Source organism: Tympanuchus pallidicinctus, unplaced genomic scaffold (assembly GCF_026119805.1).
Source record: "Tympanuchus pallidicinctus isolate F22 unplaced genomic scaffold, pur_lepc_1.0 scaffold23, whole genome shotgun sequence".
Taxonomy (NCBI): domain Eukaryota; kingdom Metazoa; phylum Chordata; class Aves; order Galliformes; family Phasianidae; genus Tympanuchus; species Tympanuchus pallidicinctus.
In genome coordinates this window covers 7,042,457-7,054,438 of record NW_026294740.1, presented here as the reverse complement: position 1 = coordinate 7,054,438, position 11,982 = coordinate 7,042,457, and the positions used below count along the sequence as shown (strand labels likewise).

At 53.8% G+C, this 11,982-nt stretch overlaps 1 protein-coding gene and 2 long non-coding RNA genes across 4 annotated transcripts; 2 read left to right on the top strand and 1 right to left on the bottom strand.

Moving 5' to 3' along the window:
• Positions 1-1,224: 1,224 nt before the first annotated feature.
• On the bottom strand, positions 1,225-9,923 carry FAM20A (FAM20A golgi associated secretory pathway pseudokinase). Of its 2 annotated transcripts, none has more exons than XM_052687669.1 (11): positions 9,512-9,920; positions 6,326-6,510; positions 6,056-6,106; positions 5,708-5,786; positions 5,232-5,324; positions 4,713-4,828; positions 4,301-4,481; positions 4,073-4,182; positions 3,885-3,966; positions 3,749-3,808; positions 1,225-1,840 (listed from the first exon to the last, which is right to left on the bottom strand). In XM_052687669.1, exons 1-11 carry the CDS (start codon positions 9,853-9,855, stop codon positions 1,576-1,578), a joined length of 1,566 nt encoding a protein of 521 aa, XP_052543629.1. In that variant the 5' UTR covers positions 9,856-9,920; the 3' UTR covers positions 1,225-1,575. The 2 variants fall into 2 exon arrangements, with proteins under 2 accessions (XP_052543629.1, XP_052543630.1); XM_052687670.1 differs by lacking the exon at positions 1,225-1,840 and adding an exon at positions 2,034-2,067 and having other exon boundaries at positions 9,512-9,923.
• LOC128082956 (uncharacterized) lies at positions 1,809-2,812 on the top strand. The gene is made up of 2 exons (XR_008207905.1): positions 1,809-1,891; positions 2,037-2,812. It is a non-coding gene; the product is annotated as an uncharacterized LOC128082956 (long non-coding RNA).
• Positions 9,787-11,405, top strand: LOC128082955 (uncharacterized). The gene is made up of 2 exons (XR_008207904.1): positions 9,787-9,886; positions 10,582-11,405. It is a non-coding gene; the product is annotated as an uncharacterized LOC128082955 (long non-coding RNA).
• Positions 11,406-11,982: the final 577 nt, after the last annotated feature.

The window sequence follows — 11,982 nt, the reverse complement described above, 5'->3', positions numbered from 1 at the left end:
TTTGTCTGCTCTTCAGTTCTGTGCATTAGATCTTTTCTTTTCCTGACCTTTGTGGCTTCAAAATATTGGGCTCTCTGTGTTAAGCAGAAACATTCCCAACTTCCTCAAACGAATAGAACGGCACCTGTGGGGACATACAGAATTACACCTACAGTCTCTTCAGTAGCTTTACAGAGCGAAGACAGGCAGCCGGTTGAACACTTGTTCTGGGGTTGGACTGAGCTCCACTACAGTTCCCTGTGAAAAACAGCAGTGCTGGCCAAACCAGCTCTGTTACTTCCCTGCACAGTCCAGGCCAGCGTCACCCAGTGCTTGTTAGGCTGGGCAGAGTTCCAACCTAAAATGACAGTGTGGTAGGTGATGCAGCTTGCTGTGAACCTGAGCAGCCTGCAGCGCTGCTGATGGCTTTTGTTTAACTGAAAGGTTAGTTTAGAATGAACTTCTAGTAGACTGATTGTTTTGGGTTTTTTTTCTTTAAGGATGATAAATGATCAACAAAGTTCTCAACGACTTTCCCCAGGCTGCCAAGAAGCTCAGTGTAATCATTCCTGAACAGTTGAAGCAAAAAGCTATTAAAGAGCTGCAGTAATCAAACCACGCTTAAGCCTTGCCCTTGGGAGGCAAGGGGAAGCTTACAAATTGGAAGATCTCTGATAACTCCTCTACACTTTTTTGGTCTTCAGTTCCTATTGCTTCTCCCCAAAATACGCAGAGATAAGGGGAGGAGGAGGAGCCATTTCTGTTTTGCAGGGAATTCTGATAGCTTGAGTGACTTCAAAGCAAGATGATGATGCAAGATGGAGCCCCCCACCTCAGCAAAATGTTTTGACCAGAAGTGGGTGACTTCTGGGATTGTAAATACAGTCCTATGTCTTTCAGTAGCTGTGTCCAAATATATATATTTATAAACATATATATATTTTTCTCCTGCTTTTCTGTTATAACCCAGCCTGATTCTTCCACCCCCAAGGCAGGTGAAAATAGAAATGATCTTACTGCCCTGCAAGCCAGTGGACTTTTGGGCAATGTGCACAGATTGAAGTGGACTGGGCTGGTTGTTTTCTGTTGCAGAGAACCAGGCCAGGGGTCCTGTCTGCTGGTGGGTGCTGTGCAGAGATGCTCCAGGCTGACCACATGAACCAGTGTGTCACCTTGTCACAGTAAGGTTGCTCCTTTCTCACACGCGGTCTTGATTACAGAACACAGACTTATAAGAGGAGAATATTCGTGGCATCTCTTTATTCAAGCCTCATCCTTGGATCTAGCATGTGTCCATCATAGCAAGGCTGAGCAGGCTGAGCAAGCTGCAGGCTGTATGTGTTCCTGTCACCCACCAGGCATGCTCAGCTGCAAACCAGATCTCTGCTTTCCCACAGAGCTGGTGCTTGGGGTGCAAAGACCTGCTGCAGCTTTGCTTGAGCGCTCAGCCTGGGAACCCGCTGTGATTCCTGAAGGTCTTCCAAAGTTTCCCCTCTCCGTGTCGTGGGCACTTGTAGATAGAAATGACCAACTGTTAACACCTGTCCCTGGTCTCGCAGGGGTCTCCCCTGCTTCTGAGCAGGAGCCGAGGGCTGTTTATGTGCTCAGCTTCGCTCTGTCGGATGTGGGAGCCTCGGGCTGCCTGGTGTCATTGGCCACCACCTTGGCTTCTCCATGTGTGTCTATGCACTTCCTCACGGCTTTCAGGATGAGCTGTAACCGCCGGTCCAAGGCCAGGAGATGGGGCTCGGTGAGGACAGGTGCCAGGGGGTCCTGCAGGAGGGATTCTCTCATCACTGCACTCAGCTGGTACTCGGGCTCAGCCAGCAGCTGCAGGCGCAGCAGCGTCGTCCTCTTTATTCTGGAAGAGAAAGAAAGCAGGAGTCCCAGTGCCAAACATCACAGCACCCCGGTAAGGGACAGTTGTCTGAGCCTCTGCTGAGAGGGGGGGGAGGGAGGGAAGATACAGTTCCAGATAACAGTATTTGGAACAAAAAGCTCTTACTGAAGAAAATGGGAGTCTCTGCAGAAACCTCTGGTTCTTACTTATTTTTCAGGCTACAGAGTGCTCATACAGCAGATTTTTGTCTTCAGAGAGAATGTTAGAAATCCTCAGCAATGAGCATTCTGCCTTTGACTCAGATGTGACCTAGTTCCCCAGATGATTGCAGGGCAGTGCCACGGTACCAGAAATGACATTTATGGGGCAGAAGGAGAGAGAAAATGAAGCTGTGCATCTTAGCTGCTGATGAATGAGGAAAAATCTCTCTAAATTGAACAAAAAGAGAGTATTTCCCAGAGCTGATCTAACATTGTGCCTGAAGAGGCACTGAGGATGAAGTATTTCCCTTTGACAGAAGGGAGGATGAAAAGCTACGATCTTGGCCTGCTTTGGGGAATGACACCAGGTATTCTAACGTGATTTGTTTAATGCTCAGCAGAAGTATTTTGATTTCAGTGTGTCTGTGACTGAAATGGACCAGTGATCTCACCCATTGCCTTTTAAATTTTGGAAAGATGGCAGCCTGTGTTTGTGGAACCATGCTGACTCAGCCAGAATTTCCACGTGGAGGAAGATGTGATGGGAGAGGAGAGGAGCAACCTTCACTAAATGAGACAAGGACTGGAACAGGGGCTGTGAAAGGTGGGTCAGAACACTAGGATGCTGCAGGAAGCCGAGCTCGGAGGATTCCAAGCCTTTCTGGATGCTTCCCAGGATGGATTTCTATAGGAAATGAGGCTTTTGGGTGGCCCTGTAGTGAGTACAAGTCGTTTTCAAGTTGCAGTTCTTGCCCATAGCTGGCTCATTAAAGGTGTGACCTGCAGCTCATCCTACCTAAATTAAGCACAGCTTCTGGGAGGTGGATCTGGGTGAGCAGGAAGGATGTGACCTGCAGATAGTGCTGCTAGGTCAGAGAGTTCATGTGAACTGCACAAAATAGGAGCTTGGCAGAAGGAGTCACTGTGAGCTGCAATTATAAATGGAAAGTCTCACTCGGTGCAAACAGCAGTTCTTAAAATTAGATCCGGTAATAGGAGTATGTGGGGAGAGTGCAATTAGCACCCCAAGGCTTACATGGAGCAGGTACAGCAAGGAAATAGGTTAGGGATCTCCTAAAGAGAAACCACAGGGAGGAGCAGCTTTTCTTCCTCTTTAATTTAACTTTTAGCTGTTGATTTATGTGGATTAATAAAAGGGTGGCCAAGATAGGATTCAAATGATAAAATTGACGAGCTTCTCCTTGATGCTGTGAGAAGAAACCTGGTTAACTATCAGAGCTGGTGAATGGAGGTTTCATATTAGCACACACAGACAAGTGGGGCTGGCAGCACTTTGTGTTGACGTGTTGGGAAAGGCAAGGGGATGCTTCTGGAAGGGTTTGGGCCAACAGAAAAGTCAGACAGCCTTTTTGTGTGTGAGACTGATGCCTTGTGGGCATTCAAGCATCAGATGTTTGCCTGCTGCTGAGCAAGGGAGCTGTTTGTGGGGATTTGGGAAGCTCACCTGGGCACGTGGGTTACGTAGGGGTTCTCATGGGAAAGGGTTCATTTGGGATAGTAAGTATGAAGTACAGGAATGATGGCTGTGTGACACAGCAGAGCAGCTCGATGCTCTGAGTGACATAAAAACTTTACTCTTGCTTTGGAGATAACTGGTGGTTTCCATGCTGAGCTGTTTGCTTGGGTTCCCAGGTGGATTCCAGCAGCCAGCGCTGCCGGGCCAGGAGGAACTGATGTGTCTGGGAAGGAAAACAAAGCTGACACTTACACACAGCACTGGGAGAGAGGGGCCAGGATGGAGATTTCATCGTGAGAATGCCGCCCAAACCTGGGGGAAGGAGAGAGCACGGACTGTTAGCACCTGCCCATGGCCTCCCCACGTCCCCTCGGCTTCCCAGCCTCACCCCCTGGCGTTGTCCAGGTGTAGGAGGAAGCCATCATCTCCAAACTTGGTGAACATCTCATAGTGGTGACGGTCCATGTTCCCTGGTAAAGGAGGAACAGAGCAGCGGTTTCCCTTGCAAGTGCCTGAGTCATTTTCAGACCTATCCCGTGTTTTCTTTCCCATCAGCATGAAATGCTTTAATTGTACCTATCAGGAAGTCAAATATGGCCATGTCAACGATGTTAAGCAGCCGGTTGCCGCTGCTGTAGGGGTAGATCTCCCTCACAGTGTCACAGTAGAGCGGATTCACCTCCCACCTGCAGGACACCAGGGGAGGGGGCACACAGTCCACTCACAGTCTGTATCCCACTCATTCTCCTCCCCACACGCTCCCTGTAAGGCACATGTATGAAGCAGCAGCATTTACCCACTTACTCCTCTTTTCCATCAAACGAGTAGGAGCGGATCCACGGGTTTGGGATGGAGAGCCGAGGCGCCAGGTTGAGGGATGGAAGGAAGGCAGACAGGGACCCTTCCAGGAGGTGAGGATTCCCACACACTGCGTACTCTGTCTTGCACATGTATGGGCACTTGGCAAAGAAGCACACATTGCTGGCTGGAGGAGAACAGAAAGAACTGGGGAAAGAAGCTATGGGGCATGGAGCTTGGACTGACCCCTGCCTCACCATGCGATGTATCTAAGCACATAACGGATGTGAACTGCCAAACCATGGAGGGAACCAGAGTTTTGGTCAATGGAGAGATTCAGTCCTATGCTGGGGGAAAGGATAAGAAGCAGGACAAGTGAACAGATCTCGTTCCTGCACAGCCTGTAATCTTTTCCTACCTGGAGACACAAAGAAGACACTCTGCAGGACTTCATTCCTGGTGACTTCCAGGATCTCCTTGGTGATGTTGATCAGCCTCCCAACAGTGGGGGGCACCCGTCGGAAATCCAGGATCCTGCCCGAGGAAAGCAGCTCAGTGACACGCAGTGGGACCTGACTGCGTGGGGCGGCAGATGCTGCCCGTGCCCTTCCTGCTGGCAAAATGTTTGCCTTCTTGATGGCTGCACCCAAATGGCGGTGAAGCCGGGATTGCTGGAAAAGGCTCCTGGGTTAATTGCTCGTTAGCTGTGAGCTTGAAACAAAACAAACCAGGCATCCAGAGCTCAGCTAGGTCAATGCCCAGGATGGACCCAGTGCATGCAGCAAAGCTACAACCTGTGCATCACTGCCCAGCCTGCATGGAGCAAAGCAAAGTGAGTACTGGGCTTCCAGTGAGAATCTTCCCCACCATGGTGCTGCTGAGCAGTTGCTGATCCATGGCCAGCACTCCATAGAGCTGAGCACAGCTCCTCTCGTACCTGTCCAGGTGGAAGGCTGCGATCTCAGCATTGTGCCTCTGGAAGTCCACAAAGTAGAAGAAATCCTCGGGTGTTTCCTCCTCACGTTTCTGCCTGGAAGAAATCCATGGGTCAATCCTGGGGTGTGTGTGCAGCTGCACCCAGGGGATCCAAGGAGAGACAAAGCAGTGCTGAGGATGAGTGGGCCCTGAGGTGACAGCAGCCCTGAGCTCCTCCATTCTTTGGCATCTACAGAGAAAGAGCCTTCCAATGTCAATAAGCAGTGTGGGAACACTGATGTTTGCGTGTTACTGGGGAGAGAGCAAGCAGCCAGTAATTATTAAAGGTAGCTTTAATAATTCAAAGTGGCTTTGCTGAGCAAAGGACAAGAGATGCAATGTGACGTGCCCCTCCTTGCCCGAGGATGCCCGCAGCCTCACTGCAGCGAGCTCCAGTGCTCCCAGCTGCTCATCATGGGCAGTGGGGCTTTGCCTTACCTCATGGGCTTGAACATGGCTTTGCCGAAGTCCTGGAACCTGAGGACCAGCTTCAGGTGCACGCCACTGGGCTTCACAACTGGGGGGAAAGGGGACATTAGGTGCCTGTATGCAACAGATCGGCACCTCTGCATCATGCGAGTCTCCCAAAGTCCATTTGTTAGATCCCCTTGGGGACTTTTTCCTCCCCCCATTGGCACATCAGTGTCTCGGCATCCCCACCCCATCCTTGTGGGGCTGTTTATCCCTAAGCGGAGCGTGGGGCTGGAAGCTTGAGGGGAACCCAGTGCCACCTTCCCCACTTGGGTGAAGCGAAGATGGCACAGAGTCCTGGGAGGATGCACTCACTCTGGCTGCAGTCACAGGCTCCCAGCAGAGCTTTCTCATCCTGGCTGTAGTCTGCAAGAGCAGGAAGAGCCGTGAGGATGGGGCTGTGCAGGGCTTGCTATCAGACCATCTAAAAAGCCAGACTCCCTTCTGATTATAAGCTCCATTTATACATAAAGACACAGGAAGGCCCTTCTCCCATCTCCAGGTACCATGATGACAATCGTGCAGCACAAAACCCATGGAGAAGCCAGCGCAGGGCTCAGAGTCCCACACTGCAACAACACTCACCAGCGCTGACGGTGGCAAAGTCGTGCATGTCCTGCAGCAGCCTGCTGACAGCAGGGCTGGAACGGGGGTAGAGCCCATCCCGGCTGATGCCCAGGTGGAACTGCAGCCAGCTGACTTCGGGACGCAGCGGGAGCAGCGCAGCCGCAGCCGTAAGGTTGAGCTCCTGCCTGTAGAGCTTGTGTCTCCTGGAAGGGAACGAGCATGGGGTGATGGGGATGGGTGCAGGATGGAAACCCTCGGTGCTTGGAGTAGAGCTGGCAGCTGTTGTATTACGGGATGGAAAAAGCCTTTGCTGTGCCAGAGGTTTTTGCTAAATCCAGAGGTTCCAGGCAGCACGACTGCTGGAGCCCCAAGTTGTCCTATGTCCTCTCAACCTTCATGCTGGGCAATGGGATGCAGGGGGGCCACCAAGCACTGCGCTGCCCCAGAATTGGTAAAACTGGGGTGAATCTGTCCCATTCTGGCAGGTGGAGTTGTGACAAACCAGAGATTTGTTACCATAAGCCATTTTTCCTCTGATAGGACCCAAGCTTTGCTGAACTGCCATCAAAAGGTCATTTATCCCCTGGCTGACAGCATTGGTTTCTCATTAACATCGGCAGAGCCGTGCGTGGCATCTGCGCTCACGATAAAGGGAAAACTGAGTTCAGTTTGCATTGAAAGTGCCAAGATACCTCAGCGAAGGCAAACAGGAGCTGTGGCTGATAGCGAGTGGTTCATTAACCAGTGGGGCCCTGGGGTGCCCCAACCCTGCCTCAGACAGCGGGGTCTGCAGGGCTCCCATCCCTTCTCCATGGTGCAGAAGGGCAGTGCGGTCGGTCCAGTCCGAGGGATGCATTTCAGGGATATTTGGGGAGAAATGTGGGGGGTGCCACCAGTCCCACAAATGCAGACGGGGACGGCGAAGCCCCCAGTGCGTGTCAGCAGAATGACGCAGGAATTTTCCCGAGGGAAGCTGCCCACATATTTTACCATATTTGCTCTCCCACTTTCCCATGCATGCAGCCTGTCCCCCCCCCGCCCCGATGGCGGTGAGCGGTGCATTACTGATGGGGAAAAAAATGCAGCCTTTGTGCAAGGGGAGGCAGTGGGCACGGGGCTGGGGGCAGCCGGCCTGCGAGCCTTCAACCCCCAAACGCTGCTCCCTCCAGGGTGCCTGAAATATTTCCCTTTAAGAACAGCCCTCTGCAAAAGACATGATAATATAAAAAGCAGGTCCAGATAACTTGCTATGAACAGCCTTGGGGCTGCCCAGGCTCTGCTCAGCGCTGGGCTGTAGGAGGCACCAGGCACTGGGTGCCGCTGTCCCTGTGGCACCAGTGCCTGGCACTGAGCAGGTCACAGAGTTTGGAGTATGGAATTGTTTCTTCATGGATAGAAACAAGCCCTGGGTTTGTTTGGTTTTGCTTTTTTTTTTTTTTTTTTTAAATTATTCTTCCTGCAACCCCATCAGCCACCCTTGCAGTCAGATTCCCTTAGCTAGGAATGAGAATGAGAAGGCAGAGCTCTGTGTGCAGGTAGGATGCACAGTGCCTTGTTCTCCTTACCACCCATAGCCAAAATGTGCCACATCCCAGGGCCAGGCCATGTGAGAGCCAGCCAGAGAACCCCAGACCGATTTATTTCCACCTGCCTGCAGAAACTGTGCTGTAGGTGCAGGGCTGAGCTGGGTCCACTCAAGCCGTGCAGATGGGTGCTGCACTGACAGCCCCGCCGTTCATGCCTCACATGGGATGGCCATAGGGTCAGCTCGGACCCTGTTCTACCCTGTAGGATGTGTCACACCTTGGGGAGAGCTGGGAACGTGTGCGCAGCCCTGAGCTACACCACGCTCTGCTAAACCCATGGGCTGGGAAAGCCATGGCTGCTCGCTCCTATACAGATCCCACTGTCAGCCCAGGGATGTCCCCATGCCAAGAAGATGAGCTGCTGTGGCTGTATGACCTCGAGGCACAGATCGCTCTGATGGGCTGGCAAAAAGCACCATGGCAGGCACCTTCCTAACCCACATTCAATTTGCACTGCCAAGGAGAGAAGAGGATGGGTGTGAAGTTGCAGGGGCCTGGCTGGAAATCACAGTGGTGCACTTGGCATTGCGTGCTCTATGGTGGTGTGTAAGGTAGTGCACTATGGAGCTGATCCTGGTCGCATCCCACCTCCCCACAGTGCTTTTCTTTGGGAAGCATCCACTAAGCATCCCAAGCCCTCTCGCCTCATATTTCCCAGCCGTGTGCTCATCACTGCCCTGTCCCACCCTGCTGAATGCAGCCAATGTCATACAAACATACAGCTCAGCCTCGCCGCACGCATTCTCAAGGCAGGGAGAGGAAGAAGAAGCTGGAGGGGTCTGAGCCATGTTCAGGTCATGGTCCCTCCCCTCCTCCACAGTGCCTTGCAGGACACTGGAAACAGGGAAACTTTTCCTGCTGGTAGTTGCAAGGAGATGGCTCTGGGGTAAAGCACCCAGGGGCTGACACCATTCTGCCCCCACAGTGCTGATGCAGAGTGAAGAAGGCACCTATCCTTACTATGCACAACTAGCAGGGGCTCACCCTGCATCCCTGCGCCCTTCTCCTCCTCAACTCCCCCATCAGGGACCACAGGAAGCCTCTCCCAGCAGAACCTCCATGCAGAGCCCTGTGATCTACGGGTGCTGTAGAAAAGGGCAATGGGAAGGACAGCAGAGAGCCAGGAGGTGGACACAGGGCGGGCCACAAAAGGGGTGCCAAGGGGTTGTGTGCAGAGGTCGGGGTGTCTGGGCAAGAGATATCAGGGGGGTGTCCATGCAGGGGGTGCTGGGAGGTTGCTCTGGGTACCCAGAGACTGGGGATGTGCACCTGGGGATGGGGTGCCCAGGGATGGAGTACCAGGCATGTGTGCCTGCAGATGGGTACCTACGGGTAGGTGCTGGGTTTGGGTGTCTGGAGACTAGGAACGGGGTGCCCGTGGATGGGGTGCTGGGTTTGGGCTGCCCGGATATGGGGTAATCAGAGATTGGAATTTGAGGATGAGTGCCCGGAGATGGGATACGGGGATGGACACCTGGGGATGGGTGCCCGGGGGCGGGTACACGAGCATAGGCGCAAAGGGATGAAGCGCCCAGGGATGGCACGCTGGGTTTGGGGTGCCCGCGGATGGCCGCCCAGGGAGCGGTGCCGTTTCGGGGTACCGCGCGGCGGGACGCACCTGTTCCAGCGGGCCGCCTTCCGCCGGTAGTAGCGCAGAGCTTCGCGGGCGCCCAGCAGCGGCTCGGCGGAGCCCGGCGGGGCGGCGGCGCGGTACAGCGGGTGGGCGAAGAGGCGCCGCAGCGGGGAGGAGGAGGCGGAGGAGGAAGAGGAGGAGGCGGCGCGGGCGGGGGGCGGCGGCGGCGGAGCGGCGGAGGGAGCGGAGCGGCGGCGGCACGGGCAGCTCGGTGCGCTCGGGGCCAGCTCCCTCCGAGCCCGCGGCCAGAGGTGGAAGTAGAGGTCGGCGGCCAGCAGCGCCCCGAGCAGCAGCAGCACGGCCGGCCGGTCCCGGCGGGGCCCCGGCATGGCCCCCGTTGCCGGGTGGCGACAGCTCCGGGTGCGGACAGCCCGCACCTCCCTCCCTCCCTCCCGCCGCCGCCGCCGCCGCCGCCTCCCGGGGCAGAACGCGCGGGGGAGCTCGAGCGGCGGAGCCGGGAATGCGGGCACCTCGGGGCGGGGAGCGGGCAGGGCGCTGGGGGCCGGCCTGGGACAGCGCGGAGAGACCGGGGCGTGGAGAGGGAGGAGAGCGCGGAGGGATCGGGGAGGAAGGGGGTCCCGGTGGCGAAGGGGATCGGGGGATGAAGGAGGCTCCCCGTGCGCTGCCCCGCCCGTCGCGGTCGCTCCGAAAGTAGCGCTGTCGCCTGCGGCTGCTGACCCCGCTCCCCTGCGTTCCCTTCGGTTTCCTGATCGTCGGAAGATGGGCACTGGTTCATATTCTCACTTCGAATTGCTTCTGCAAAATGACTCTGCTCCGTCTTTTGTTATTTGAAGAGTTTGGGTTTTGGGTGTGAGGGGCTCGCTGTTGTAATACCGAATGTTACGTATCTGGGGGCTGAAACTTGGAGCAGTCGTTGCAGGGGGATTCGTTCCCAGTGGTGCTGTATTGCTGGGCGAGCGGATCCGCCGTCCTCAGCCCTTCCCGGACCGGCGGTTTGGTGCTTTCCCAATAATCCCAACAATAAGCAATGGTCTGTGGCTAACAATAGGATTTTTCATTTTTATTTACTTTCTTTTTTTCTCTCTCTTTTAAAGACGAGATTATCCAGCTGAAGTGAACAAAATCTGCGCTCCAACGAGCCAGAATGAGTCACCAGCAAACACAGCTCCGTGGATGTGAGCCCTCCAAAAGCCCTCATCGCCTCACGTTAAACTTAAAGCACAACTTTGACAACCACTCCATCAAAACCGGCTGGTGCTGCTGCGTTCGTAATCCCCTCTGAGCCGCTGCCTGCTGCTGATCTCTCCCAGAAACCACTATTAAATCTTTCCTGCTTTGCAATGCCAATTCTGAACGACGGGCACGAGGAGAAAAGCCATCAGCAGGGCTGGCATCTCCGTGCTGTTTGCACACGCAGCGGGAAGATCGTTTTGTTGCTAATGAGGCTAATTAAAAACAAATAAATAAATAAAGCCATCCCATCAATCTGTACCAAATTGAAACGCCGCGGTCCTTCCCAAAGCCAGCTCTGAGCACATCGTGGTTCTCCTGGCTATTGAATGCCTCCGTGCACCGTGGAAATGTGTTCCTAAAACAAACCTGCAGAGGTGCTTGGGCAGGACACGGGCAGCTCAAGAGGAACCAAATTACCCTTTGGAATTGCCGCCAGATAATTGGCCTCATTTACTATTTTCAGACTGAACTCCTTCCCCCCAGACAGTCACAGTGGAGGAATATTCAGGCGTAGATGATGTCCCCAAACATATCATTAAAGCTTGAAATAAACGTGCAGTGACATCCCATGCTAAGGACTTCCTTTGTGCTCCGGGTGGTAACCAGGAGGTTGTTTTCAAAGTCATTTTTATTAAACAAAAGATTTCCCTCTTGTTTTTCCCCAAACATTGGGAAATGAATGTAATTTGGGTACTCTCATGCATTTCTGATTTTAAAATGGTCTTCCTTAGAGCTGCCTCCTGTTTGCCAATAGGTAATGCCTCTGTTTGCTTCTCTTTCTTCGCTCTCTGCTTGAATTGCTCCAGGAACGACCCAGCCCAGCCCCTCTGGTTGTGTCTGTATAGGGAAAAAGAGGTGGATCTGCTCTTTTCTCGCTGCCCTGTTAATTACTAGGATTAAACACCAAGGCAGCCACATAGCATTTGAAGGGAAATAGAAATACAAAATAGAGGAGCCAAGTATTTGGCTTTTCACTATGGAAATGTGTCTGGGCACATCGGGATGCAGCAGTGCCAGCAGTGTGACAGAGCTCCGTTCTGCCCCCGGCCCTGGTGGGACGCAGGGGGTAAAGTCCCCAAATTGTGTCCATAACGCTGATGAGGATCACTGGGAAAGGGTTGGCCCTGTGTTGGTTGGGGGCCTCCTGTGACAGGAGGACCGCAGGGCCAGGTGGTGGGGGAGCATTGCCTCGTGCTCTGCCTGGGCTTGTAATGAGCAGCACAAGGCTGGAGCGAAGTGTTTAAATGAAGAACACGTTTTTG